Source organism: Chiloscyllium plagiosum, unplaced genomic scaffold (assembly GCF_037043375.1).
Source record: "Chiloscyllium plagiosum isolate Xiang-an unplaced genomic scaffold, Cpla_swu_hap1 HiC_scaffold_10, whole genome shotgun sequence".
Taxonomy (NCBI): Eukaryota; Metazoa; Chordata; class Chondrichthyes; order Orectolobiformes; family Hemiscylliidae; genus Chiloscyllium; species Chiloscyllium plagiosum.
Window position 1 is genome coordinate 87,174,724 of NW_028270148.1, and position 25,694 is coordinate 87,200,417.

Sequence of the window (25,694 nt, forward strand, 5' to 3'; positions counted from 1 at the left end):
AGCCTCGGGGTGGGGGGGGGGGGGGGGGGGGGAGGCAGTGGGTATGGTTTACTTGGATTTTCAAAAGCCTTTTAATAAGGTCCCATATAACAGATTCATGTGTAAAATTAAAGTGCGTGGGATTGGAGGTCATATATTGAAATGTATTGAGAACTAGTTGGCAGCAGGAAACAAAGAGTAGGAATCTTTTTTCTGAGTGGTAGTCACTAGTGGGGTACCACAGGGATCAAGGATCAAGGATTCATAATACATAATAATGGTTTAAATGAGGAAACTCTGTCATATCTCCAGGTTTGCAGATGAAACAAAGTTTGTTGGGAGGATATGCTGTGAGGAGGACGCAGAGAAGTTTCAGTGTGATTTGGACAAGTCAAGTAAGTGGGTAAAATACATGGCAGATGCAGTATGTGAATAAATGTGAAGTTACCCACTTTGGTAGCAAAAACAAGCAGGCAGATCATTATCTAAATGGCAATAGATTGAAAAAGTGACCTGGGTGTATTTGTACCCCAGTCACTGAAAGTGATGTTGCAGGTGCAGTTGCTTGTGAAGGTGGCAACTGATATGTTAGCATTTAGATCACGAGGATTCAAGCATAGGGGCATGGATTGCTGCAGCTGTACAGGACTTTAGTGAGAATACACACCTGGAGTGCAGTTTGCAGTTTTGGTCTCCCTATCTGAGAAATGATCTTCTGGCTATTAAGGGAATGCAACACAGGTTTACCAAACTAATTCCTGGGAGAGACAAGCAGAAGGCAGGAAGAACACAGTAAGCCAGGCAGCATCAGGAGAAGGAGAATTCAATGTTTTGGCCATAACCCTTCTTCAGGACTGATTCCTGGGATAGCAGGACTGATGTAAGGGGAAAGACTGGCTCAGTTAGGACTATATCCAACTGAGTTTAGAAGAATGGGAGGGTATGGAATTTCACAGAAACTTTTCAAATTCTAACAGGATTACACAGGTCACATGCAGGAAGGATGTTCTCAATGATCAGGATGTTCAAAACCAGGGGTCACAATCTAAGGCTATGAGGTAGGCCTTTTAGGACAGAGATGGGGAGGAATTATTTAACCCAGAGAGTGGTGAGCCTGTATAAATCACTGCCACAGGAAATTGTTGAGGCCCAAACATTGAAGACTTTCAAGAAAGATGTGGATATAGCTCTTAGGACTGAAGGTATCAAAGGATAAGGGGAGAAAGCAGGAATAAGGTACTGAGTTGGATGATCAGTCATGATCATAATGAATGGTAGAGCAAGCTCAAAGGGCTACTCCTGCTCCTCCATTCTATGTTTTCTACAGTTCAAACTTCCTCTTTCCTACAATTCTTACTCCACATTGCTCATTCTCACAACTTTGCCAATAATTAGATACAAATTGGATAGTTTCCTCGAACAGTTAATTTAGAATAGAATATAAGAAATGAGAGAAAAACAATGGTGCAATGGGGAGTTCTCTTCTAAGATTGTGTTTACGTACATTGTTTGAACAACAAACCCTGGAACTTCATTTATATCTCATTAAAACAGAAAGGCTTACTGGATTACTGTGTACTTAATGGATACATTTAATTTGTCAGCATTGTTATTTGATATTCTAATTCACCTAAACACTTCTACTGAAGCTTAAATGCATTCTTGAATTAGTGCTTGTACTTATATTCCTGTTACTGATTACTTCAACCCTCACTCCAGAATTTGAACATACAATAGCAACTTCATTACTGTGAAAGCCGCACTGTCTTAAAAGCTATATTTTTGATGAGGCATTAAATCAAGATTCTATCGGCTCTTTCAGATCAACTCATGAGATCCTAAGGCAGTACTCAAAAAGTAATGAAATTCTTCCAGCGTCCTGGGCAACATTTCCCCCAAACCAACACCATCAAAAGCAGAGTAAATCATTATGGGACCTTGCTGTGCACATATTGGTTTGTGCATTTACATACAAAACATCAGTACTATTGCACTTTAGGATATTCTGTGGGTGTGAAAATCAGTACATAAATCTCTTTCCAACAGTGTTGCTGTCAGCAATACGCAACATATATTTATAAAGTATTTTCAATATCCGTCTATTTGGAACCTAGAAATTAAAGAACCACATGCAGAATCCCATCAAACAGGTTACTCAGAAGATATAATCAGAAAATCAAGGACTGGATACTGCACAGAAGAACACTGCTCAGACCCTTGAGGCTATGCCAGATGACTGTAAAAGTAGTTCACCTAGTGCCGCTCAACTCGCAAATTTTCCCTCCTCAGATGATGATTCAATTCCATTTTGATAGCCATTATTAAATTGACGCACACCACACTCTCAGGTTGTGCATATCACTTGCTGCAGGTCGTTCTCGTAAAATTATGATATCTCATCCATCCTTTGTCTGGCCATCTGATTGTATAGATCACTTACCCAGGCCCAGTTCATTAACCTTTTTAAGGCGTGGCTGGCCCTTCATCTGGACTGTGGAAATGGGACTTAAGTGGATGGTAACTTCAGGCCAGGCTGTCAGAGTCTGGTACAAAAACAGAAATTATTGTAAAAGCTCAGCAGGTCTGGCAGTATCCGTGAAGAGAAATCAGAGTTAACGTTTTGGGTTGAGTGATTTTTCCTCAGTATTCAGTTCTGAGGAGGTGTCTGAGAAAAGCTCACTTTACCCGAAACATTAATTCTGACTTCTCTCCACAGACGCTGCCAGACCTGTTGAGCTTTTTCAGCAATTTCTATTTCTGTTACTGATCGACAGCATCTGCAGTTCTTTTGGTTTTTATTTTGTCAGACTCTTGTGGCTCGTTCTCTTCTCACAGTCCTCTGGGAAGATGAATCCTCTTTTTTTGCTTCTTAACTAGGACCTCCAGGTCCCCACTGGTGAATTGTGGTGCATTTTCACACTTCTCTGACATCTTCTGATAACGTCTTTGACTGAGCAGGGTAGTTTTGGAATGCCAGTACTTGTTCAAGTGCACAGCAGTCTTTTAAAGATGACAAAGCTGCAAGAGATGCTGATGTTTTGGCAGATATCCGCTGAATGGGCAGTACGGTGGCTTAGTGGTTAGCACTGCTGCCTCACAGTGCCAGGGACCTGGGTTCAATCCCCACATCGGGTGACTGTCTGTGTGGAGTTTGCACATTCTCCCTGTGTCTGCGTGGGTTTCCTCCCACAATCCAAAGATATGCACATCAAGTGAAATGGTCATGCTAAATTGCCCATTGTGTTAGCTGCATTAGTCAGGAGTAAATATAGGATAGGGGAATGGGTCTGTAAGGGTTACTCTTCGGAGGGTCGGTGTGGGCTTGTTGGGCCGAAGGGCCTGTTTCCACACTATAGGGAATCTAACCTTATTTGGGGAAGGGTACATAATAAATTAGGACTGGAATAGGACATGAGGGATGCAATTGGGTCAAGGAGTAAAGATGAGGTGAGTTTGGTAAGACATGGCAAGTAAACATGCTAGGTCCAATTGCAGAATCCCTTACAAACATTCAATGAAATTTGGACTTAGGCAAAAAAAGCTAAGATTCATCTCTAGATCTCCTCCATGAGCTCTTTCTCACTCTAGTCATGTAATCTTGCATCACCATTATGTCATGACCTCTTAGACTCATGCTATTAACTCTTACTCCACACACAGGCCTCTCAAGATTCTGCTCATTGGTTCTGCAGCGATACAGGTTCAATTCTTCCATGTAATGACAACGTAGATTAGATATGGTATTGGATTCAATGATTTGTGAAATTGCTTAATAAAAGTGCTTTTGTTTAAAGGAGTGAAATACCTTAATTTAATTATGTTTTCATTTCCAAATTTTGCAAATTAATATATAAATTTAGTATGTGCTGTTCACTTTTTAAAATTTAGTTTGACTCTTACACCATCTTGGAATTAGTTCTCCAAATAATTTGCCAGCCTTCATGAAGTAATGCACAGCAGCAAGCTTCACTTTTAGTTCAAAAATCATTCAAAACATCTCTAATAATTTTCATTTCATAGTTAGAATATGTCAACAGAGATGATATGCAGTAATTATTGATACCTCTGGTTTCAGAGAAAATAACTTCTCCTACGTAACCTTGCCATGCACAGCCATCTCAAAGACATCATTAGATAAGATATACATTTGTCAAATAGTGGCAACGACAAAGCAGTGAATTTTATGATAAGACTACAGTCCCACTGTAACAGAAGCAGCAACTTCTCCTCCTTGGGTGGGGCTTTACTGGTTGCATGGAATGTTCCAGGGCTGGCCAATTAACAGTCAGTAGATGTAATGGAGAAGAAACTGTATCAAATTTACAGAGGAACCCATAGCAATTACAGAAACATGGCTCAGGGATGAACAGGCCTGGCAGCTTAATGTTCCAGGATACAAATGCTACAGAAAGGACAAAAGGGAAGCAAGAGAGGAGGAGGACTGGTGTTTTTGAGAAGGGATAGCAATCCAGCTGTACTGAGGGAGGATATCCCAGATATACATCCAGGGAAGTTACTTGGTTTGAACTAAGAAATAAGAAAGGGATGATCACCTTATTGGGATTGTATTATAGACCCCCATAATAGCCAGCAGGAAATTGAGACACAAATGTGTAAGATCTCTGTAAGAATATCTGTGAAAATAATAGGGTAGTTATGGTAGGGGATTTTAACTTTCTAAACATAGACTGGGACTGGCATAGTGTTAAGGGTTTAGATGGAGAGGAATTTATTAAGCATGTACAAGAAAATTTTCTGATTCAGTATGTGGATGTATCTACTAGAGGAGGTGCAAACTTTGACCTACTCTTGGGAAATAAGGCAGGGCAGGTGACTGAGGTGTCAGTGGGGGAGCACTTTGGGACCAATGACCAAATTTTATTAGTTTTAAAATAGTGATGGAAAAGGATAGAGTAGATTTAAATGTTGAAGTTCTAAATTGGAGAAAGGCCAATTTTGACAGTATTAGGCAAGAACTTTCAAAAAATGATCGGGAATGGATGTTTGCAGGTAAAGGGACAGCTGGAAAATAGGAATCCTTCAGAAATGAAATAACGAGAGTCCAGAGACAATGTATTCCTGTTGGGGTGAAAGGAAAAGCCGGTAGCTATCGAGAATGCGAGATGACTAAAGACATTTAGGGTTTGATTAAGAAAACAAAGGAAGCATATGTCAGGTACAGAAAGGATAGATTGAGTGAATTCTCAGAAGAGTATAAAGGCAGCAAGAGTATACTTAAAAGGGAAATCAGGAGGGCAAAAAGGGGACATAAGATAACTTTGGCAAATACAGTTAAGCAGAATCCAAAGGGTTTTTATAAATACATTAAGGACAACAGGGTAACTATGGAGAGAATAGGGCCCTTCAAAGAACAGCAAGGCGGCCTTTGTGTGGGGCCGTAGGAGATGGGGGAAATACTAAAAGAGTATTTTGCATCAGTATTTACTGTGGAAAAAGATATGGAAGATATAGAATGTAGGGAAATTGATGGTGACATCTTGAAAAATGTCCATATTACAGAGGAGGAAGTGCTGGATGTCTTGAAATGCATAAAATTGGATAAATCTCCAAGGCCTGATCAGGTGTACCCTCAAACTCCGTGAAAAGCCAAGGAAATGATTGCTGGGCTTCTTGCTGAGATATTTGTATCATTGATAGTCACAGGTGAGGTGCCGGCAGACTGGAGGTTGGCTAAAGAGGTGCCACTATTTAAGAAAGGTAGTAAGGACAAGCCAGGGAAGTATAGACTGATGAGTCTGATGTCAGTGGTGGGCAACTTGTCGGAGGGAATCCTGAGGGATAGGATTTACACGTACTTGGAAAGGCAAGGACTGATTAGAAATAGTCAACATGGCTTTGTGCGTGGAAAATCATGTTTCACAAACGTGACTGAGTTTTTTGAAGAAGTATCAAAGAGGATTGTTGAGGGCAGAGCGGTAGACGTGATCCATATGGACTTCAGTAAAGCATTCGACAAGATTCCCCATGGAAAACTGGTTAGCAAGGTTAGATCTCATGGAATACAGGGAGAACTAGCCATTTGGATACAGAACTGGCTCAAAGGTAGCAGATAGAGGGTGGTAGTTGAGGATTCTTTTTCAGACTGGAGGCCTGTGACCAGTGGAGTGCCACAAGGATCGGTGCTGAGTCCACGATTTTTTGTCATTTATATAAATGATTTCGCTGCAAGCATAAGAGGTATAGTTAGTAAATTTGCAGATGACACCAGAATTGGATGTGTAGTGGACAGCGAAGAAGGTTACCTCGGATTACAATGGGATCTTGATCAGATGGGTCAATGGGCTGAAGAGTGGCATTTGGAATTTAATTTAGATAAATACAAGGTGCTGCATTTTAGGAAAACAAATCTTAGCAGGACTTATACACTTAATGGTAAGGTCCTAGGGAGTGCAGATTCATAGCTCCTTGAAAGTAGAGTTGCAGGTAGAGAGGTTAGTGAAAAAGGAATTTGGTATGCTTTCCTTTATTTGTCAGAGCATAGAGTACAGGAGTTGGAAGGTCATGTTGCGGCTGTACTGGGCATTGGTTAGGCCACTGTTGGAATATTGCGTGCAATTCTGGTCTCCTCCTTATCATAAAGATGTTGTGAAACCTGAAAGGGTTCAGAAAAGATTTACAAGGATGTTGCCAGGATTGGAGGATTTGAGCTATAGGGAGAGGTTGAATAGGCTGGGGCTGTTTTCCCTGGACGTTGAGGGGTGACCTTTTGGAGGTTTACAAAATCATGAGGGGCATGGATAAAGTAAATAGACAAGGTCTTTTCCCTGGGGTGGGGGAGTCCAGTACTAGAGGGCATACGTTTAGGGTGAGAGGGGAAAGATATAAAAGAGACCTCAGGGGCAACTTTTTCATGCAGAAGGTGGCACAAGTATGGAATGAACTGCCAGAGGAAGTGGTGGAGGCTAGTACAATTGCAACATTTAACAGGCATCTGGATGGGTATATGAATAGGAAGGGTTTGGAGGGATATGGGCCGGGTGCTGGCAGGAGGGATTAGATTGAGTTGGGATATCTGGTCGGCGAAGACGATTTGGTCCAAAGGGTCTGTTTCCGTGCTGTACTTCTCTATGGCTCTATGACTATATGACAAAGGCTGGAGTATTTTGTTCAGTTAATCTAATTCCAGATAATCCAATGCCAGATAACATTGTTTCGCCGAGCATCAGGACCTTGCGATCTTGCCAGATAAGTCGATATTCGGATAATCGAATGCTGGATAATCGAGGTTCCTTTGTATATAAGGACTGACAACTCCCATTATGGATATAAGTTTGCTTGCTGAGCTGCAAGGTTTGTTTCCAGATTTTTCGTCACCATTCGAGGTAACATCATCAGTGAGCCTCCAGTGAAGTGCTGATGTTATGTCCTGCTTTATATTTACATGTTTAGGTTTTCTTGGGCTGGTGGTGTCATTTCCTGTGGTGATGTCATTCCCCATGTTGATGTCATTTCCGATTTTGGTGATGTCATTTCTTGTTCTTTTTCTTAGAGGGTTGTAAATGGGGCCCAAGTCGATGTGTTTGTTGATAGAGTTCTGGTTTGAATGCCATGCTTCTCAGAATTCTCGTGCGTGTATCTGTTTGGCTTATCCTAGGATGGATGTGTTGTCCCAGTCAAACTGGTGTCCTTCCTCATCTGTATGTAAGGATATTAATGATAATAGGTCATATCTTTTTGTGGTTCGTGGATGTTCATGTATTCTGGTGGCTAGTTTTCAGCCTGTTTGTCCAATGTAGTGTTTGATACAGTTCTTGCAAGGTATTTTGTAAATGATGTTCATTTTGCTTGTTGTCTAGATTGGGTCTTTTAGGTTTATTAGCTGCTATTTTAGTGTTGGTGAGTTTGTGGGTTACCATGATGCCAAAAGATCTGTGTAGTCTGGCAGTCATTTCTGACATATCTTTGACGTTGGGGAGACTGGCTCGGGTTTCTGGGTGCATTTTGTCTGCTTGTTTGAGTTTGTTGCTGAGAAATCAGTGGACTGTGTTCATTGGGTGCCTGTTCTTTTTGAATACGCTATATAGGTGATTTCCTCTGCTCTTTGCAGTTCCTTTGTACTGCAGCGTGTGCTCGAAACTAAAGCGTGACATAACATCAGCGCTTCACCAGAAGCTCACTGATAGTGTTACCTAGTATACTCATGAAACATCTGAAAACAAACCTCGCAGCTCAGTGAGCAAACCTACATCTAGAACCTTAACCTGAGCTACAAATCTTCTCAAAACTCGCTAGCTCCCATTATAATTGGATATTGTTCTGAAGAAGGGTCATTGAACTTGAAACATTAACTCCATTTTCTCTTCACCAAAGCTGTCAGACCTGCTGAGTTTCTCCAGAAATTTCTATATAGGTTTTTCGCTTATCTCTTAGACTGTCAGGATGTTTTAAAATAGGAAGGAAAGTAGCAGGCAGAATGTCAGAAAGAAAACTTTGGATGGCCACATAGCTCAGAAATATTTCCAAGCAGATTCTCCTTTTTGCAAGGATGACAGTTTATATTCCTCCATAGAGTCATAGAGTCATAGAGATGTACAGCATGGAAACAGACCCTTCGGTCCAACCCGTCCACGCTGACCAGATATCCCAACCCAATCTAGTCCCACCTGCCAGCACCCGGCCCATATCCCTCCAAACCTTTCTTATTCATATACCCATCCAAATGCCTCTTAAATGTTGCAATTGTACCAGCCTCCACCACTTCCTCTGGCAGATCATTCCATATACGTACCACCCTCTGTGTGAAAACCTTGCCCCGTGGGTCTCTTCAATATCTTTCCTCTCTCACCCTAAACCTATGCCCTCTACTTCTGGACTCCCCAACCCCAGAGAAAAGACTTTGCCTATTTATCCTACCATGTCCCTCTTAATTTTGTAAACCTCTATAAGGCCTCCGACGCTCCAGGGAAAACAGTCCCAGCCTGTTCAGCCTCTCCCTATAGCTCAAATCCTCCAACCCTGGCAACATCCTTGTAAATCTTTTCTGAACCCTTTCAAGTTTCACAACATCTTTCCGATAGGAAGGAGACCAGAATTGCACGCAATATTCCAACAGTGGCCCAACCAATGTCCTGTACAGCCGCAACATGACCTCCCAACGCCTGTACTCAATACTCTGACCAATAAAGGAAAGCATACCAAACGCTTACTTCACTATCCTATCTACCTGCGACTCCACTTTCAACGAGCTATGAACCTGCACTCCAAGGTCTCTTTGTTCAGCAACACTCCCTAGGACCTTACCATTAAGTGTATAAGTCCTGCTAGGATTTGCTTTCCCAAAATGCAGCACCTCGCATTTATCTGAATTACACTCCATCTGCCACTTCTCAGCCAATTGGCCCATCTGGTCAGGATCCTGTTGTAATCTGAGGTAACCCTCTTTGCTGTCCAATACACCTCCAATTTTGGTGTCATCTACAAACTTACTAACTGTACCTCTGATGCTCGCATCCAAATAATTTATGTAAGTGACAAACGTAGTGGACCCAGCACCAATCCTTGTGGCACTCCACTGGTCACAGGCCTCCAGTCTGAAAAACAACCCTCCACCACCACCCTCTGTCTTCTATCTTTGAGCTACCCCATGTATTGGCCCAAGTGACGGAGCCTAGACAGAGATTGCAGAGGAGGTCAGCAACCCAGGGACACCTCCAGAAACTGACTGCAATACTTCAAGGGAATCAATGACCTCATTCCATCCATCAGAGTGAACAATCCATTTCATGTTTTCCCTTTGCACCTTGCATGTTTAAATGCAAGAGGATGACTTTGGTGGAAAGGGAGTGACTACTTAGTTAAGGGGCTTCACTAAACCTCAGTGACAGACACCAGTGTTTGATGACTCCAGCAAGGGCCCTTGAGAACAATCTCACACAGGAGACATTTGTATGCCCCTCTCATGGACTGCTGGACTACACTGGTATGTGCATTGTACTTGTCTGCGTAGGGTGGTTAACAGTGTTCACCTTTCTGAAAGGAGAAAATAGCTCATAAAAGGAATGGACCAAGACCAACAGAGAGATTCGGACAAAAATAGAAATTGCTGGAAAAGCTCAGCAGGTCTGGCAGCATCTGTGGAGAGAAATCAGAGTTAATGTTTTGGGTCGAGTGACCATTCCTCAGAATTTATCCCAACCCTCCTCATCCCTGTGAAGAATGTGTGCCCTGGCAAACCCTTTCATATTCTTAAAGGCCTTCATGAGACCATTCCTCAGTCTTGTGCCTACATTGCTGAACTCCATCTGAAATGGAGTGGCCACCATCCTGCCCTATTAGCAGGGCCATTTCCATGATTTTGGCACCAAACTTTGTCCTCTGAAATAAACTGTCTCTCTCAGTTTGAGGAGTCTTATGTCTGGCACTGGCACTCTGGTGCCATTTGAGTCCCTCTATTTAGGATATGTCCTGAGTGAGGTTATACAGTTGGCTTTACTCAAGTGATGTCCCCCAAGCTCAGTTGGCCTGGTGAGGGTATCCATTTTCATAAGCATACCCGAGAGCTCATATCTCAATTTGCTGCATTTTCTAATGATAGTGCCTGTAGTGCCTGTTTGAAGTCCAGTTGGGCTTCAGCTAGTAGGCACTTTTGCATAGTTATATCATTAATCCGACACACCGAACGGTCTCTCAGCATCTTATTGAGGTTTAAACCAAAGCCACATTACTCTGCCAATTGTCTTAACTTCGACAAAATTCCCAACATGGATTCTTGAACTGCCAAGTAAAACTGATAGCATCTCAGAAGTAGAGGAGGCTTGGGGTCATAATATTCTTTAACTAAATCTGTCCACTCTTGACAGGGTTTAGCATCTGGTGCCTCAGGAAATATGAGGCTCCTTATAACCAAAAAAGCTCTGGCTCCACAAGGCATCAGGAGAATTACTCATTGCTTTTCATCTGCCCCGATGTTTTTTGCCCAGAAAAAGTAACACATTCTTTCCACATACTGGGCCCAGTCTTTGATGGCAGGATTGAACAAGTCATGATGCCAAAAATGCTTACTCCAACTCAAAGACAATTGTTGCGAGTGAAATTCTTCAAGAAATTGTTTTTCTTCCATTGCCACTAAAATAACTCCACAGAGGCTGATATCCCATCACCAAGTCACCCTTTATTTACACATGCATAATACTTGACACTGGTCTGACTTCCTCAAAGCCAGCTCTCACAGAACCTTTGACATTTCTGTTTTTCTCCTTTTTTCTCTCTTTTCCCACACTACTGCCTAACTGCGGCAGTGCTGACACTTCTGTTTACACCTGTCAGCCATGGCTACCTGATTAGATCAGGTTAACAGCCCAATCAGGAAATATATTCTATGAAATTCACCTGGCTGACCTTGTTACAATCACTACAGTTTCTTCTAGAAACAAACCTTACAAAGGCAGCATCTCCATGCGTGTGTCTCTCGTCAGCCAGGAGGCTGGAACCTATAATCACAAATCTATAATCCTCTGGAGATATTGCCATGGTGATCATAGCTTCATAGAAAGTGTACATAAAAATGTATGTTCGTTTTTGTCTCAAGGTGCTTCATAAGAGCACTATCAGATTACATGTTACACTGAGCCACATAAGACAGTATTAGGAAAGATGACCAAATTTTATGGTCACTATTGCACTAACTCAAGCCACTTTACCCTCTGCTAGATTTTAACCTACACTTTATTAAATCTTTCAAGACTATCAGTTGTAAATCGCCCAGGGATTAGATGACAACATGTCCAGGAACACAAATGTTCCATTCATCTCAAACTCTGAGTGGAGTTACTTTCATTTTGCTTTCCAAAGTGCTAAATATTTAGCACTGTTGTGGTAAATTAGGATCATTTAAATCAATAAATTAAAACAGAATACTGATCTCTAATCATTCATCTAGTTTGTTATACATTTTCATTATCCACCTGTGACAAGATTGATTTCAACCATTCTTGGGACCCTTATGAAGCTGGCAAGGAATACAGAACTACAAAGCTGAAAAGTGTTGACAGACAGCAAATGTACTAATGAATAATCTGTCATGACTGGTGTTTTCTCCACTTTAAGACACTGGAATTTAAAAAGCAAACAAAAGTTCCTTGGAGACAGAATAGAAATGGTCTCATTAGAGGCTTGCATTAGAGGGTTGCAGGTGAGGAGCAGCTATAACAATACACTCACCTCGTCACTCCCAAGAATTCTGAAGTGATGCACTTCCTTAATCAGTGAGTCTGGGCAGCCAGCTATTAAGCAATAAAAAAGAAAATAAGATTACAAAGTGTAATGTTTTTATTGTTCACAATAAGAGCTAATTAATCAAGAAAGGAAATTGCTCTCTTCCTTGTAAATTGTCCGATGCTTTGCCACATGTGGTCATCATGTAGCAAAGCACTGTACAATTTATACAATTTGTAGCAAAGCATTGTACAATTTACAATTCTAGGTATTACTGAACTTGTCGACTAATGCAATCTAATTGTTTACTTTATCACTCATATGTGTTGCTGGAAAAACGCAGCAGGTCAGGCAGCATCCAAGGAGCAGGAAAATCGACGTTTCGGACATGAGCCCTTCTTCAGGAATTCCTGAAGAAGGGCTCATGCCCGAAACATCGATTCTCCTGCTCCTTGGATGCTGCCTGAGCTGCTGTGCTTTTCCAGCAACACATTTTCAGCTCTGATCTCCAGCATCTGCAGACCTCACTTTCTCCTTTATCACTCATATTGCAATCTGACCATTTTACACACAGCACAGGTAACTTGTGATTTTTTTTCACGTTACTTCTAGGTTTTCAGTATTTAATATCCTTTACTTTCAAATATTACGTATTTCAGATTAATTAATTGCACAACGAGCATGCATTCCTCAGGACAGTGTTGTAGGCCCATCATTGTGTCAACAATAGTCTTCTGTCTATCACAAGGCAGTTTACTGATGATCACTTGACAGATAGGTAGCATAAGTGACACTTCATTGTAAATATGTTCTCATATTTGCAAATATACACCTTTATGATAATGCAACCTGGCTTAATGCCAAGACAACAAGGTAAGTTGTTTCTTTAAATCTTTCAAATGCATGGATTTTGTTTCTTGATTCTAAATGTGTCAATAGTCTTCAACGCTGTTCTCAGAATCACTGAGTCGCAGAATTGTTACAGCACAGAAAGAGGCCATTTGACCATTGTGCTGTATTGGCTCTTTCAACACATTCTTGATGAAGGGCTTATGCCTGAAACGTTGACTCTCCTGCTCCTCTGATGCTGCCTTTCCAGCGCCACACTTTTTGACTCTTTCAACAAGTATCATCACCTTGTGCAAATCTCCTGCTTTCTCCCCACAACCTTGCACAGACATTTTTCTAAGCAACCTGGTCAGAGATCTTACTGCATGCATCTAGAGCAGGTGGGACTTAAAGAAGGCCTCATGGCCCAGAGATAGAAAAATTACCACTGTGCCACAAAAGCCTTGCATGCTATTTCTATCCAAATAATCATCCAACGCCATTTTGAACCCTCAATTGAACCACACTACAGGCAGTGCATTCTCTATCCTGATTACTTGCTGTGTAAACAAGTTGCTTTTCTCACATCACCCTTGCTTCTTTTGCACATCACTTTAAAGATTACTTCATTTCTCTAAATAGCGCGTCTCTATCATTGAAGAATTAGCTCCAATTAGCTTTTCAAAGTTGCAGCCAATCCATGGGAATGTGAACTCAGCTGCTTTGCTCTTCTACAGTTCGTGTCCAATAATTAATATATCTGACTGTAAGTCTGGTCAAAGTGGATGATTTGGACCAAAGGATCTCTTCTGTGCTGTATGATTCAATCTGTCTGGCTCAGTGGTGATGTCCTTCTCTCTGACCCAGAGTATCATCTATTTAAGACTGGCTTTGGTGCAGCTCTGAACAGCATTGAGGGGAAAAAATTGTTGCAGCAGTGCTGACAGCTGCTTATGCTGCTGGCAAATTTACATAGACCACGTACTGACATTTACATTGTCTATGCAGTGTCATTTTGAAGTGAATCAACGCAAACAACTGTTACTTCCATTGTTTTTCATTTTTGATGGAGAACTAAATCCCTGTTCATCCACTATGGTGTACATAAAAGGCCCCATGATATTCTTTAATGAGTAACAGGAAAGTTCTATCATTGTGCATGCCAATCTTTATCCATTAACCACACCAGCACAAAACATGACGGGATTATCTAGACAGTTATTTCAATGCTTCATTTATCCTTTGTCTGCAAGACAGCAAATACCCCACTTCAAAATTAGATCATTGCCTTCAAAACACTTCAGGACATCCTCAGCATGTGAAAACCACTAAATAAATACTTTTTCTTCAGAAGGCAGCAGGCAGCATGTCCATGTGAAAAATCTGATCTAGGTAATACCCAAAGCAATTTATATATTACTTTATATTTCTATCCCTATATCAGTAAGAAATGATTGAAGGAATACTGAGGGATAAAATAATTTCAAATTCTTCAACAAATATTCTTGCCTGTTTCTAATCTAGGTCGCTTCCTTTTTCTTACGGTTTATGCTAGCTCCTTTTCCATATCCCAGTGAGAAGATACTGTACATGAATTTAGTGAATTATTTGGCCCTTTCACCCTGTCTGCTATTTGATAACAGCATGGCTGATCTGATTGTGGCCTCTACTTTCCTGTCTACATTCTATTTACCTTGAATTCCTTGTTGATCAATAATCTATCTAATGTAGTCTTAAAAATATTCAAAGACCCTGACTCCACTGCTCTCTAGGGAGAAGATTCCACAGATCAGTGACCCTCTAAGAGATAAAATAAAACCTCTACTCATTCCATCTTAAAGGGGAGACTGGTTATTTTAACTGCATTCCCTGGTTCTAGTCTCTCCAAGGAACCAGATGCATAATCCTTCTTTCCAGTGCTTCTAATGCTTTCTTAAATAAGAAGGTGACAACTGTACGCAGTACTCCAAATGTGGCCTCACTAATGCTGCATAAGCTGTAGCAAAACATTCCTATTTTATTCACCTTGCAATAAACAGCATTTCATCTGCCTTCTTTTTTACTTCATACACCTGTACATTATGTTTTTGTGATTCATGAACCAAAAAGTCCAGATTTGTCTGTACTTCAGAATTCTGCAATATCTTCTCTAGAGCATGACTTCTTATTTCATGTATCATGTGACAACATCCTCCATTTTTCTAACCAAAATTTTGCTCTTAAAAAATTAAACTGACTTAAAATAAAATTGCACGTGAAGGTATTTTAGCACAGAGGAATGAATTTACAGGTATGAGATTAGATTTCCTACAGTGTGGAAACAGGCCCTTCGGCCCAGCAAGTCCACACCAACCCTCTGAAGAGTAACCCACCCAGTCCCATTTCCCTAATGCACCTAACGCTATGGGCAATTTAGCATGGCCAATTCACCTGACCTGCACATCTTTGGACTGTGGGAGGAAACTGGAGCACCCGGAGGAAACCCATGCAGACATGGGAAGAATGTGCAAACTCCACACAGACAGTCACCCGAGGCCAGAATCGAACCTGGGACCCTGGTGCTGTGAGCATATAAATTCAAGAGAGGTTATATACTCAGAAAGAATATTTCTCCTTTTGGAAGAACAAATTAGTGTTTAAAAATAAGATGTTTCCATTGATCACGAGATGAGGATGGTATTTTTTCTCTCAGAAGTCATGAGTAGAACTCTCTAAGAGAATGGTGGATACAGGGTAACTGAACACTTTTAAGGCAGAGGAAGATAAATTGTTAACTCTTAATGGAGTCAAACATTATCAGTGAAGGGCGAGAATGTAGAGTTGAGGCCACTTTGAAATCATGATTTTATTGAATGGCACAGAAGGCTCAAGGAGTCAAATGGCTGACTCCTGATCCTCACTCATGTCTTTATACACACTTTTAAATGGGTATATCTTAAAATATTCTCAATCATAATTCACCTCAAAAGGATATGTTGAATTGGCTTAATCACTTGTCAGAAGACCATCAAGAGATTTTCTCAAGGGCTACTTCTTAATTTTCAGGAACTCATCTGAAATTGTGGATAACAGTAGTAGCTGGTGGGTAAGAATAGAGGTTCAGGCAGCAGGGTTGCCACCAGTCATGACAGAAGGAGTACTTCCAACAGATAGGAAAGTCACAGGAAAAAGACTCTGAGAGGTAATGAAGATTAAGTTGGGTCAGGAAAGGTGTAAACTTTCTTTTTTGTTTCCCATGGCCTGACAAGAAAAATGAAATTTATCTGGAGTGGTCTTGTCTGGTTTCCAATTCTGTTTCCATTATCCTTATGCATTTGGAAAGCTGCAGCAGTCACTCTACTCAGACCAGGATTTAAATTGCAGTCAGGACGATTATATTGTTGCTCTCCAATCTGTACATTTAAAGGAGGAAAGTCTTGGTTTTTGGTCAGTGCCATTATTGCCTTTTATGAACAGATCAAAATCTGGATTAGCATGAAACAAGCAGGAATTTATTGGGGTAAAGCACTCAGGATGATTTAACTATCTACCCATCTCTCCACCATGGGCAGTTAACATCAAAATCAGTTCCATAGAAAATTCTTAATAAATCAAAAACATTGCTTACTAACTTACATTAGCACTTGCGAATTTAATGCTTACGGTGTGGCATAGTGGCTAGCACTGCTGCCTCACAGTGCCAGGGACCTGGGTTCAATTCCAGCCTCTGGGGACTCTCTGTGTGGAATTTGTGCAATCTCCCTGTATCTGCATGAGTTTACTTTGGGTCCTCTGCTTTCCTCCCACATTCCAAAAATGTGCCGCTTAGGTGAATTGGCATGCTAAATTGCCCATAGTGTACAGGTTAGGTGCATTAGACATGGGTAAATGCAGGATAATGGGGTGGGTTACTCTTTGGAGGGTTGGTGTGAACCTGTTAGGCCAAAGGGCCCATTTCCACACTGTAGGGATTCTATGATCTTCTATGAAATACTGAACAACCAGATACTCATCATTCATTGCATTCACTTTTTATGGGAAGTTACTGTAGGCAAATTAACTGATTCATTTGCTTATATAATGTCAGGGACTATCCTTCAAAAAGTAATGCAATCGATGTGAAGCACTTTGGGGTCTCCTTAGATTATAATTATATAAACAAGGGTATTTTCATTCTGTAATATGGACTTTTACAATAAGACAACAGAAAATGTATATATTTATAACTTCTTCTAACATAAAATAATGTAGAAGTCATACCCAATTCAACTCAGACCCTTTCTATTTTCTATAGCTAATAAATCTTATCAGACTATTTGGAATCCAACAGTTTCTTTATTTTGAATGTTCCACATTAAATTATAGTTAGTGTAAGGTCTTAGGACAGAGTGCCACTTTAAGTCAACTGTTGCAGCTGATCTTTAATGGAAGGTTTGGAAACATGAGTTAGATGACTATGGTGAATGACAGGAGCTGTTGTTATCAGTGACGGTTGGTGCAATTATCACCACATGACTGCACTGATCTGTTACTTACTGTATGCTGCAGTATAAATAGTCGCTCAAGTTTACCCATGTTTCAGTTCAATATTGTGGTTCTGCTTTATGTCAATTTTCCAAATAGGAAGCTCGGTGCAATTTACTCAGAGATAACCTTCTGGAAACACTGAAAACTACACTCTCCAGTGCCCTGAAAATTGTTTTACTAAATTGCGATCCACTTATCTTGGGGAAAGATTCTCAAAATTGGAGTCTAGACCTATTTCTGACCTTTCGGTGAAAGGGTTGCTGATTGAACTGGGAGAAACAGCTGGCATTTGGGCAACCTTTGATAAGTGAAAATGGTACAAAATTACTGCAATCAATATTAAAAAGGACAGCTTGCCTTGTGGTGTAGGTGAGACTTTCAGCATGCTACTACTGCTGGCTTCTGATCTAATGCTGTGGCTTTTCACACCCAATTGAACTGTGACAAGCATGACTGGCTTCTAGAGAAGAGTCATGGTTAAATCAAAATTTGTGTAGAGTTAAAGAAAAAGGGATATTTCAATGGAAATTTACAATAGTTTAGAAGGATAAACTTCTTTAAGGTCCTCGTTAATTGGAAGGTTCAAATGTCTAGTTTATTGCATGACAGCAATCAGGTATGAGTTGCATTAGTAAGTCAGACATTGTTGCTAAGACTATTGGGAAGCCTAAGATAGCAGGTTAAGCCTCTTCGAGATTCCACGATGTTCAGTCTTTTAGCAGCAAGTCCTTAGGATATCAATAGGGCACGACTTGATTCTGTTTTGTGGTTTACTATGTATGTTAGTCTGCATAATACATAACACAGTTGATTTCTTCTTGAGTCAGATATGTTAAGTTCATTTGCAATGCAAATGTTTTACAAGGTTACAACATTACAGACTTGCACATGTGGTCTGGATTCTATGCTTATTGATGTTACTGTATTTTATACATACAAATTGCTGACTGACTCCATTACGTAAAAATTCAGACTGAAGGTGAGCTGGTACTTTAAAACCAGAAAGTGACAAGTTGCGATTTAATGAAATTGTCTTAAAAATACAGCCTGTATGGTTCAAAATCTGTTGCATAATACAAGAGGAATTAATGCAGTCATCAGCATTAACCATTTTGATATATCACCCATATAACAGTTACGTTTATAAGTTTATAATTGTAATATTGTATAGCAATTTGTTCTAGTCAAATACATTTAGTGTTTACTTTGATTACAAAATGTTCCATTGGTTGCGGCTCTAAATTTGGAAATCCTGGATAAATCATTGCTTAAAAGTAATTGATATTATCCCCACTGTACTCACTGTACACCCATGACTGTGTAGCCGAATTTCAAATGAACACCATTTACAAGTTCGCTGATGACATAACTATAGTAGGTCAGATATCTAATGACAATGAGTCAAAATACAGAAGGGAGATAGAGGGCTTGGTGACATGGTGCAATAAGAACAATTTGTCTCTCAACATTAGCAAAATTAAAGAACTGATCATTGACGTCAGAAAGAAAGGAGAAGAACAACCCCCCCTCCCCCCATTTGGGAGAGCATCACGTTCCTCGGAGTGACGATAACTGACAACCTGTCCTGGACTTCCCACATAGATGTGACGGTCAAGGAAACACAACAATGGGGTGGCATGGTGGCTCAGTGGTTAGCATTGCTGCCTCATAGCACCAGGGACCCAGGTTCGATTCCTGTCTCAGGTAACTGACTGCGTGGAGTTTGCACATTCTCCCCGCATCTGCATGGGTTTCCTCCGGGTGCTCCAGTTTCTTCCCACAATCCAAAGATGTGCAGGTTAAGTGAATTGGTCATGCTAAATAGCCCATAGTCGGGGTGAATAAGGGGAATGGGTCTGGGTGGGTTACTCTTCAGGGAGTCGGTATGGGCTGAAGGGCATGCTTCCATAATGTAGGAAATCTAATCTAATCTAATCTTCCTCAGGCAGCTCAGGGAATTTGGCATGTCCATTAGGACCCTTACCAATGTTGACAGATGCACGATTGAAAGCATACTGTCCGGGTGCATAATGGCTGTTATGGTAACTGCTCTGCCCAGGTCTGTAAGAAACTGTAGAAGTTGATGTGCACAGTCCTAGACCACCATGGAAGCCTGCCGCGAAAGGCTGCCAACATCATCAAAGACCCACTGCACCCTGGTAATGATCTCCTACAACCTCTTCCATCAGGCAGAAGATACAGAAGCCTGAACACATGCACCAGCAGGTTCAGGACCAGCTTCCTCCCAGCCATCATTAGACTGATAAATGGACTGTCTAGCCTCAATAAGCAATGTAATCTGTACACCTCTGTCCAAGTCTTTTTGAGCTATACATCCTTGCTTACTATGATCTGCCTGTACTGCTTGTAAACAAAGCTTTTCGCTGTACTTCGGTACATGTGACAACAAGTCAATCAATCAATCAATCAAACTTTTTCCTACACAGAGTCATAGAGATGTACAGCATGGAAACAGACCCTTCGGTCCAACCAGTCCACGCCGACCCAGATATCCCAACCCAATCTAGTCCCACCTGCCAGCACCCGGCCCATATCCCTCCAAACTCTTTCTATTCATATACCCATCCAAATGCCTCTTAAATATTGCAATTGTACCAGCCTCCACCACATCCTCTGGCAGCTCATTCCATACACGTACCACCCTCTGCGTGAAAAAGTTGCCCCTTAGGTCTCTTTTATGTCTTTCCCCCTCACCCTAAACCTATGCCCTCTAGTTCTGGACTCCCTGACCCCAGGGAAAAGACCTTGTCTATTTATCTATTTATATAATTTTGTAAACCTCTATAAGGTCAGCCTCCGACCCTCCAGGGAAAACTGCCCCAGCCTGTTCAGCCTCTCCCTGTAGCTCAGATCCTCCAACCCTGGCAACATCCTTGTAAACATCCTACAGAAATCTCGATTCTTAAGTAATCTTAGCTAATTTTCAGGAGTCATTATAAATCTGATTCTCTAAAACTTAGTGGGAAGATTGGCCCTTGCCTACAGCAATTTTTAAATCATGGGCTCGTGTTCCATAAATTTCTGACATAGTAATATAGAAGCACAGAAACTAGGGGTTGAAGTTTAACCTATTGAACCCACTCTACCATTCAACATGATCATAGCTGACCCTCCACCTCAATGCCATTCTCCTACTCTGCCCCTCCATCCATATTCCTTGATGTCTTTAGCCTCTAGAAACATATTCAGTGACTTGGCTGCCACACCCTTCTATGGCAGAGAATTCCACAGCTTCCCCATTTTATGAATAAAGATTTTTTTCTAAAGCTTAGTTCAAAAATGCCTATCCCCTATCCTGAGATTATGGCCCTTTGTCTTGGGGCCTCCAGCCAGGGAAAACACTATCCCTGCATTAGTCTGTTCAGTCCTGTCAGAATTTGATATGTTTCATGGTGATCCATTAGACGTAGGAACAGAAGGAGGCCATTCAGCCCACTGAGTCTGCTCTGCCATTCAATGAAATATTGGCAGATCTGATTATCTTCGAATCCATTTTCCTACCTCCCTTCTCATTTTCCAAATTTCAGTGAATACAGCCTCAGTTGATCCAATCATTTCCCCTATTACAAACCTACCATCTCAGGAATCAGCCTGATGAATTTTCGCTGAGCTTTCTCTATGTCAAGTTTGTCTTTTTTTAACTAAGGAGACCAAAACACAATACTCCAGGTACCAAAGCCCTGTACAGTTGCAATAAGACTTTCTTACTGCTGTACTCACACACTCTTGCAATGAAGGCTAACATAGCTGATGAAGAAGCAGCACTTTGAAAGCTAGTGATTCCAAATAAACCTATTGGACTATAACCTGGTGTTGTGTGATTTTTAACTGTGACCAACATCAGCACCTCCAAAACATAACATTAGCCTTCCTAATTGCTTCCTGCATCTGAATGAGCAGTATACAAAAGTACTTAGGTCCCTTTATACACTGACATTTCCAAATCATCATTATTAAATAATATTCCAACATTTTGTTTTCATACCAAAGTGGACAACTTTGCACTTATCCATATTATACTTCATTGGCCGTGGATAAAGAATGTGCTCTTAGACAAATTTGATGAAAGTTCACTTTGAGTATCCTTAGTGTATCTGAAATAGATTAGATTCCCTACAGTGTGGAAACAGGCCCTTCAGCCCAACAAGTCCACACTGACCGTCCGAAGAGTAACCCACGCAGACCCATTTCCCTCTGACTAATGCACCTAACACTATGGGTAATTTAGCATGGCTAATTCACCTGGCCTGCACATATTTTGGATTGTGGGAGGAAACCGGAGAATCCAGAGAAAACCCACGCAGACACGGGGAGAATGTGCAAACTCCACACAGGCAGTCGCCCGAGGCTGGAATCAAACCCGGGTCCCTGGCGCTGTGAGGCAGCAGTGCTAACCACTGAGCCACCGTGCTGCCCCTGTAGTAGGTAAAGGTAGATCATATCGAGATTTTATTTCCAAAGGAAATTGAAAAATAAATGCTGCTGCACGGTTTGTTTGAAATCCATGGTGGATGGTACAGTACTTCTGGCATTTTATGGCTATTCAGAATGATTTAAACCTAGCTCCATCTTCCTATTTCAGCCCTCCCTGGGACTCCTGGCTGACAGAAAAGGATGAAAGTCAGGGATATTGGGCTCCATGAATGCCTGACTCAGTGAGAGGCAGTGCTACTGTCAAAGGCTATGCTTTTGTAAACAAGATTCGGAGATGCCGGTGTTGGACTGGGGTGTACAAAGTTAAAAATCACACAACACCAGGTTATAGTCCAACAGGTTTAATTGGAAGCACACTAGCATTCGGAGCGACGCTCCTTCATCTCACCTGATGAAGGAGCGTCGCTCCGAAAGCTAATGTGCTTCCAATTAAACCTATTGGACTATAACCTGGTGTTGTGTCATTTCTAACTTTGTAAACAAGAAGTGATTGGTGATTTGCCAGCCTCTGAAGAGTTATTTCAAGCCAAAAATGGTTGTGGATGCAAATTAGGTGGCTTTCTGGAGAGATTCCCACAGAATATCATACCTAAATATACAAAGGAACTTCAAACAATACTCCTTCAAAGGGGAAAGAGACAAGTCAAAACTGATTGCACTATGATCTCTGGTGACTATAAAGATAATGAGAGGTGATGACCTCCACCCACCCCTTCTCAACAGCAAGCCATGCCCTGAAGATAATATCCCACAGTGCCAACACATTTTGTGATTTTCCCTTTGAAGAATTCACAAGACAGGTGTTAAAAAGCCACCTTCAATACTGTTGGAAAGTGCAAGTGAGACTGAATGTTCTCATGTGTATTAGCCTGGGCTCAAGTGTTAGCATGCTGTGAAGGCTACAGTTGGAGGAGTATCCCCTAGTCAACTCCTGCATTGCATGTAAAGACTTTCTCCTACTCTGAGTCCGAGAAATCAGCTATTGAGTAGCCAGAGAAAAGGAAACAGGACAACAAAAGGACTTTATCTCACCTTGACTGCCTTTCAATTTAAGATTGATCCATATTTCTTCATTAACTTTTATCTTTTTGGTCTTTAGATTAGATTAGATTACTTACAGTGTGGAAACAGGCCCTTCGGCCCAACAAGTCCACACCGACCCGCCGAAGCGTAACCCACCCATACCCCTACATTTACCCCTTACCTAACACTACGGGCAATTTAGCATGGCCAATTCACCTGACCTGCACATCTTTGGACTGTGGGAGGAAACCGGAGCACCCGGAGGAAACCCACGCAGACACGGGGAGAACGTGCAAACTCCACACAGTCAGTCGCCTGAGGCGGGAATTGAACCCGGGTCTCTGGCGCTGCGAGGCAGCAGTGCTAACCACTGTACCACCGTGCCGCCCTCTTTTTAATCTTGTGCATGTGTTGTGTTACTAATTTTTCCTGTGCTTAGTAATGAATAAACTCACTCTTTGTTAATGCAAGAAAGCCTGATTAGATTATATCCCTTTAAAACATACGTTAATTTGGGTCTTGGACAAAAGTATTCACAAGGGAAGCAAGCTATTTTTAAATGTTAAAAATCACACAACACCAGGTTATAGTCCAACAGGTTTAATTGGAAGCACACTAGCTTTTGGAACGACGCTCCTTCATCAGGTGATAGTGGAGGGCTCAATCCTAACACACAGAATTTATAGCAAAAATTTACAGTGTGATGTAACTAAAAGTATACATTGAAAAATTGATTGTCTGTTAAGCCTTTCATCTGTTAGAACACCGTGATAGTTTGACTTCTTTCATGTGTAAGTCACAAAACCTTTTTTTTAAAAAGTTGCATTCTCAGGTTAGCTGTTAACAATGGTGATAACTAGACAATATGTTGAAGGTGTTGGTCCCTGTGTTCTCTGTCTATGCCATGATGTTAAGATTGATTCTAATCTAAAGAGTGAGATAACGGAGTTTCACATGAATTCATGCAGTTTTTGAGCTCAGAGTTCTACATGAATGCATGCGGTTTTTGAGCAAAGTACAATGTAACCCTGCAAGTACAAATTCACCCCACAAAATATATCTGTGCATGTGGGTCTTTGTCTGTCTGCGTGTGTGTGTCTGTCTGGGTTGGGGGTTGTGAGTGTGAGAAAGTGTATGTGTGTGTGTATTGAGTGCAGAGTATCTTAAGTCTGTGAAGGGGTGTATGTGTGAGTGTGGGAGTGTGTGTCTGTAAGGGTGTGTGGGTGTCTGTGTGCGTGTCTGTGTGTCCGTGTGTATGTGTGTATAGGAGTGCCTGTGTGTGTGTGTGTGTGTAGGAGTGTCCGTGTGAGTGTATAGTGCAATGGTGGTCACCTGTAATGTGACATGAACCCAAGGTCCCGGTTGAGTACCGAACTTAGCTATCAGCCTCTGCTCGGCCAGTTTTTGCTGCTGCCTGTCCCGAAGTCCACCTTGGAGGATGGTCACCCGAAGGTCTGAGGCTGAATGTCCTGGACCACTGAAGTGTTCCCCAACTGGGAGGGAACACTCCTGTCTGTTGATTGTTGTGCAGTGCCCATTCATCCGTTGTCGTAGCCTTTGCTCGGTTTCCCCAATGTACCATGCCTCCGGGCATCTTGCCTGCAATGTATAAGATAAACAACATTGGCTGAGTCACATGAATACCTGCCATGTATAACGTGGGAGGTGTCCCCACGCGTAATGGTGGTACCTATGTCCACACTCTGACATGTCTTGCAGCGCCTACCGTGACAGGGTTGTATGGAGTTGTCCTGAGAGCCGGGCAGCTTGCTACGAACAATGATCTGTTTGAGGTTTGGCAGTTGTTTAAAGGCAAGTAGTGTAGGTGTGGGGAAGGTCTTGGTGAGGTGCTCATCCTCATTGATAATGTGTTGCAGGTCACGAGGAACATGGCGTAATTTTTCAGCTCCTGGGAAATACTGAACAACGAAGGGTACCTTGTCGGTTGCAGCACGTGTCTGTCTCCTGAGGAGGTCATTACGGTTCCTTGCTGTGGCATGTCGGAACTGGCGGTCGATGAGTTGGGCATTGTACCCCGTTCTTGCGAGGGCATCCCTGAGTACTTCCAGGTGTCCGTCATGTTCCTCCTCATCTGAGCAGATCCGGTGTATGCGTAGGGCTTGTCCATAGGGGATGGCTGTTTTAATATGTTTTGGGTGGAAGCTGGAGAAGTGTAGCATTATGAGGTTGTCTGTGGGTTTGCGGTAGAGTGTGGTGCTGAGGTGTCCATCCTTGATGGAGATGCATGTGTCCAAGAATGAGTCAGATAGTAGAGAGTAGTCCATTGTGAGTTTGATGGTGGGATGGAACTTGTTGGTATCACTGTGTAGTTTTATCAGTGACTCCTCGCCATGGGCCCAGAGGAAGAAAATGTCGTCAATATACCTTGTGTATAATGTTGGTTGGAGGTCCTGTGTAGAGAAGAAGTCTAGTTCGAACCTGTGCATAAAGATGTTGGCATATTGGGGTGCAAATTTGGTCCCCATAGCTGTTCCATGTGTCTGGATGAAGAACTGGTTGTCAAAGGTGAAGACGTTGTGATCGAGGATAAAGTGGATGAGTTGTAGGACAATGTTTGGAGTTTGGTAGTTGTTGGTGTTGAGTACTGAGGCTGTTGTCGCGATGCCGTCATTGTGGGGGATGCTGGTGTAGAGTGCTGAAATGTCCATTGTGACGAGGAATGTTTCCGGTACGACTGGTCCGTGGGTGCTGAGATTCTGTAAGAAATC

At 41.7% G+C, this 25,694-nt stretch overlaps 1 protein-coding gene across 2 annotated transcripts in view; it reads right to left on the bottom strand.

Annotated features, from left to right (window-relative positions):
* Positions 1 to 25,694, bottom strand: part of prkn (parkin RBR E3 ubiquitin protein ligase) — a 1,164,944-nt gene that overhangs the window by 155,933 nt on the left and 983,317 nt on the right. For both annotated transcript variants that reach the window (XM_087991523.1, XM_043696306.2), the window contains exon 8: positions 12,160 to 12,221. In XM_087991523.1, the coding sequence (XP_087847649.1) occupies positions 12,160 to 12,221 (62 nt within the window). The remainder of the gene's footprint in view (positions 1 to 12,159; positions 12,222 to 25,694) is intronic.